The sequence below is a fragment of the Phacochoerus africanus genome, chromosome 2 (assembly GCF_016906955.1).
Source record: "Phacochoerus africanus isolate WHEZ1 chromosome 2, ROS_Pafr_v1, whole genome shotgun sequence".
Classification (NCBI taxonomy): domain Eukaryota; kingdom Metazoa; phylum Chordata; class Mammalia; order Artiodactyla; family Suidae; genus Phacochoerus; species Phacochoerus africanus.
This window is the reverse complement of record NC_062545.1, coordinates 94,953,923-94,958,757: the sequence shown is the minus strand read 5'-3', so window position 1 is coordinate 94,958,757 and position 4,835 is coordinate 94,953,923. Positions and strand designations below refer to the sequence as shown.

The 4,835-nt window shown below is 35.8% G+C and overlaps 1 protein-coding gene across 1 annotated transcript; it reads left to right on the top strand.

The window, feature by feature from the left end:
• The first annotated feature begins 511 nt into the window (after window positions 1-511).
• LOC125121136 (olfactory receptor 4C11-like) lies at window positions 512-1,431 on the top strand. The gene has a single exon (XM_047769421.1). The coding sequence runs from the start codon at window positions 512-514 to the stop codon at window positions 1,424-1,426; it is 915 nt and encodes a 304-aa protein (XP_047625377.1). The 3' UTR covers window positions 1,427-1,431.
• Window positions 1,432-4,835: the final 3,404 nt, after the last annotated feature.

Genomic DNA, 4,835 nt, shown 5'->3' with positions numbered 1-4,835 from the left:
TGCCTGCAAAGTATTATTTCTAAATATATATAGGGATATCATTTGTCAATAACTGAGATGCATAAATATTACATATGCATTTACATCATATATACATGCTTAATAAAGCATCTATTAGAATCTCTAATCATCATATGAAGAAAAATCTTCAAGGCATTAAAGTTACTTGCTCAAGATCATAAAGCAAAGTCACTAGTTCTCGGACCTTGGTCCAGAGCACAATCACTTGAGGGCTTCCCATCTCCCCCCAAAATTTTTGTCCCCATAGGAATACCTTGAAAGGATGCCTATGGTTAAAGATGAATGTCACTGTTTTTTTAAAAAGTCTTCCAAATGAATGTAATACATGAAAAAAAAAATGAGTAACACTGAATTATACTTGTTCATGGAGTTAGAAATTTAAAAGTTGTAATTCCAAGCCCAAATACACTGCCACTGTCAAGTCACAATTGCCCCATTTTTCTTTACAGATGAAGCACTTAGCTGTATCTGTTCTACATTCACCATAACCATGCAGATGAACAGCAGTGTGAATGAGTTCATTCTGTCTGGATTGACACAGGATGTACTAATGGGGAAAGTAATATTTGTGATCTTCTTGTTTCTATACCTCACGACTCTCTTGGCAAACTTCCTTATTATGATGACCATAAAATATAGCCAGACACTTGGGAGCCCCATGTACTTCTTCCTTTTTTATTTATCCTTTGCTGATGCCTGTTTTTCAACAACCACTGCTCCTAGGTTGATAGCAGATTCCATATCTGAAAAGAAAGTCATCTCCTACAGTGAATGCATGACCCAGATCTTTGCAGTTCACTTCTTTGGGTGCATGGAGCCCTTGGTGCTGATCCTTATGTCCTTTGATCGCTATGTGGCCATTTGTAAGCCCCTGAGGTACACGACCATCATGAGCCAACGTGTCTGTGATATGTTGGTGAATCTGGCCTGGCTGGGGTCTTACATCCATTCTTCAGCACAGATTGTCTTGGCTTTGAGATTACACTTCTGTGGCCCCAATGATATTGATCACTATTTCTGTGATATGCAACCTTTGTTGGAACTTTCCTGCATAGATACTTATATCATCAACCTACTCAGTGTGTTTAACAGTGGGGCCATATGCATGATAAGTTTCATAATGCTGATTATCTCCTATGCTTTGGTTTTACATTCTCTGAGGAATCAGAGTGCAGAAGGAAGAATGAAAGCCCTTTCCACCTGCACCTCCCACATTACTGTTATCATTTTATTCTTTGTACCATGTATATTCACATATACTCGCCCTTTAACTCTGTTTCCAGTGGATAAGTTAGTGGCTGTGTTTTACACTATTGTGACACCTTTGCTCAACCCTCTGATTTACACTCTGAGGAATGCAGAAGTCAAAAATGCCATGAGAAAGTTATGGTGCAACAAACTCTGACTCAACGTGGCAAAGAGCAGAAGATGTTAATTGTTAATTCTGTCGTGCAAAAAATAAAATTGAATAGATGGAAAAGAGAAAATGTTCTACTTCTGGTATAGACAATATAATCCTCTTACAGGAGATGTTTGAGGGAATAGGTAGACTATATTGATGACAGATCTGAATTATTTTAAGCCAGTGCCACACAGAGTGAGAGAATATGAAGTACCACTGTCTTTGTGGCAGCACAAGCCCATTCCTCACTCTCATTCTGCATTGAGCCCTCTGTTCTTTTGAAGCTTGTGAGCCAGAGCATGTTGTTTCTGTAGGTTTCTGGTTTTGTACATTATTATTTTTTCATGCTTCTTATCCATGTTTTATAATTTGTTTCTGATTTCCATCATCCACGTTGTTAGCAAATCAACCCTGGTGCTACTGAGTCTGTACCATGTCTTTTCTGGCTCAAGAGTCAATAACATCAAGTCACTCCCAGAAACATATGCCCAACAAGCAGCATAAATATCAACTAGTTAAGCCCCTATTTGATGCTTATCTACCCTTTGTAATACTCTTAAAAATTGACCTTTCATTTGCCTGCCTATGTACAGGGAAATAACATCACGTTCTATTCCAATAGGATAATTCTAGTTATAACAAATTCATTGTATTGATCCATAATTGATCTTTATGTACATTAATTTATTTTTATTTTTCATGTCCATCATTACTTTTGTATTACTTAGTTTTACATATATACCTACTTTTGTAATTCAAGTTCATGGGTACTTCCCTAATCTTTGGTGGCTGGATTAGTGGAAATTTTATAAAATTGTAAGAGTTACAAAAAACAGCACCTCATGGATGAGATCATAATATAAAGGTAACAACGAACATATAAAACAGAGCTAATGTCATAACAGCCCATCCAAAGAGGAACAATGTCCACAGAAGTGCGATTCCTAGCTTGGGACGCAGAAGAAAATATATCAAAGAAGCTAAATGTCTCATTAGATATAATCCATAGGCCTATTGCAGAGAAGTGTTTCACTGACTAGTGGATAGGACTGGCCAGTTGCCTAACATGTACACTTCTGAATGAGGAGAGACTCTTCAGGCTACAGATATTGCAACTGTACATTTATCAAGCAAATTTTGTCTGGTAATTGCGCTTCCTATAGAAGCCCTCCCTGGATAGGAAGATATTGATCAGTGACTGGGATAAGTATTTTGGTGTTTTAATTTATATTTTTTTCATAAATCATTAAATTTATATTCTGGTTCAGGTACTGTTAACTAATAAGTATAGACAATAGGAACCATTTATGAAGAGTGGGCATTGATTATCTCTCTGAGAATAAATATATAGGCTATTTTCCTTCAGATCTGAAGATTAGACCATAATGTGTGGCAGATAATGCCATGTAATGCCATTTTGAGATGTTTTTCATGACCTTGCCTTCTTGGGAATATGTCACTGATGGACTGTAAAACTCTGATAATAAAGTTTGGAAGATCTGATTATATTCCCACTTGTAACAACTTCAGATGTTAACTGGTCTTATTGGGTTGATCTTTCTTTATGTATAAAAGTATTGAATTATAATTTTGTATACCTGAAACTAATGTGATATTGTATGATAATTATAATCCAATTTTAAAAAGTTTGGAAGATTTGTTTATTTATTTATTTATTGTTTTTTAGGGCTGCACCCATGGCATATGAAAGTTCCCAGGCTAGGGGTCAAATTGTAGCTATAGCCACCAGCCTATACCACAGCCACAGCAATGTCAGATCTGAGCTGTGTCTGCGACATTCCCCATAGCTCACTGCAATGCCAGATCCTTAACCCACCGAGTGAGGCCAGGGTTGAACCTGTAAACTCATTGTTCCTAGTCAGATTCGTTTCCACTGACCCATGACAGGAACCCCTCGCAGATTTATTTAAAACTCGAATTCTTTTCTAGAAAACTTTTCAAGTACATATTTTACAGATGATGAGGCAGGGCCTTCTTAATTTGTAACATAAGCATTGATAGGAATCAACTAGAAGAGAAAAAACTGCAAAGACAAAATCATATGGAGGTTAAACAATATGGTACTAAACAGCAAATGGATCAATGAAAGAAAATCAAAGAAGAAATTGAAAAGTACCTAAAGACAAATGAAAACAAAAGCACAAAGATCTAAATTCCATGGGATGTAGCAAAAGCAGTTCTAAGAGTTAGGGTTTTTTTCGTTTTTTTTTTTTTTTTTTTTTTTTTTTTTTTTTTTTTTTTTTTCAGAGCTGCATCTCTGACACACGGAAGTTCCCAGACTAGAGATCAAATTGGAGCTGCAGCTGCTGGCCACAACCACAGCCACAGCAATGACAGATCAAAGCTTCATCTGTGACCTGTACCACAGCTCATGGCAACAACAGATCCTTAACCCGCTGGGCAAGGCCAGGGATTGAACCCACATCCTCATAGATACTACTTGGGTTCATAACCTCCTGAGCCACAATGGGAACTCCTAAGAATGATATTTTTAGCAATACTAGCACACATCAAGGAACAAACAAAATCTAAAACAACAACCTAACCTTAACCTAAAGAATCTTCAAAAAGAACAAAACCCAAATTTAGTAGAAGGAAAGAAATAGTACAGATCAGAGAAGAAACACAATGAAATAAGGAATGAAACAAACAAAAGAAAAAAATCATGGAAACTAAAGTCTGGAATTTTAAAAAGATAAAAAATATGTATATACATGACAGACCTTTAGACAAACTCATCAAGGAGAAAAAGAAAGGGTCCAATAAAATCAGAAATAAAAAAGAAGTTACAACCAACAAAAAAGAAACAGAAAGGTGCATAAGAGATTACTATGAACAATTATATGCCAAAAAAAGGACAAATTCCTAGAAATGTGTAATTTCCCCAAACTGAAACTGGAATAAATAAAACATATGAACAGACTAATTACCAGTAATGAAACTGAATTAGTAATTTAAACAATCCCCCGACAAAAAAATGTCCAGGACCAGATGATTTCACAGGTGATTATATGAAACATTTAGTCAATAATTGACACCTGTCCTTCTCAAACTATTCCACAGTAATTGCAGAGAAAGGAACACTTCCAAACACATGGTATAAGGCCATTGTCATTGTGATACCAACAGCAAACAAAGATATCACAAAAAAGGAAAATTACATGCTATTATCTCTGGTGGACATAGATGCAGAAATACTCAACAAAATAACTGCAAACCAAGTTCAACAATACATTAAAAGGATCATAAACCACAATCAAGTGAGGTTTATCCCAGGGATGCAAGTATGGTTCAATGTCTGTAAATCAATCAATGAGATATACCACATGAACAAATTGAACAAGAAAAATCATATGATCATCTCAATAGATACAGAAAAAGATTTTTACAA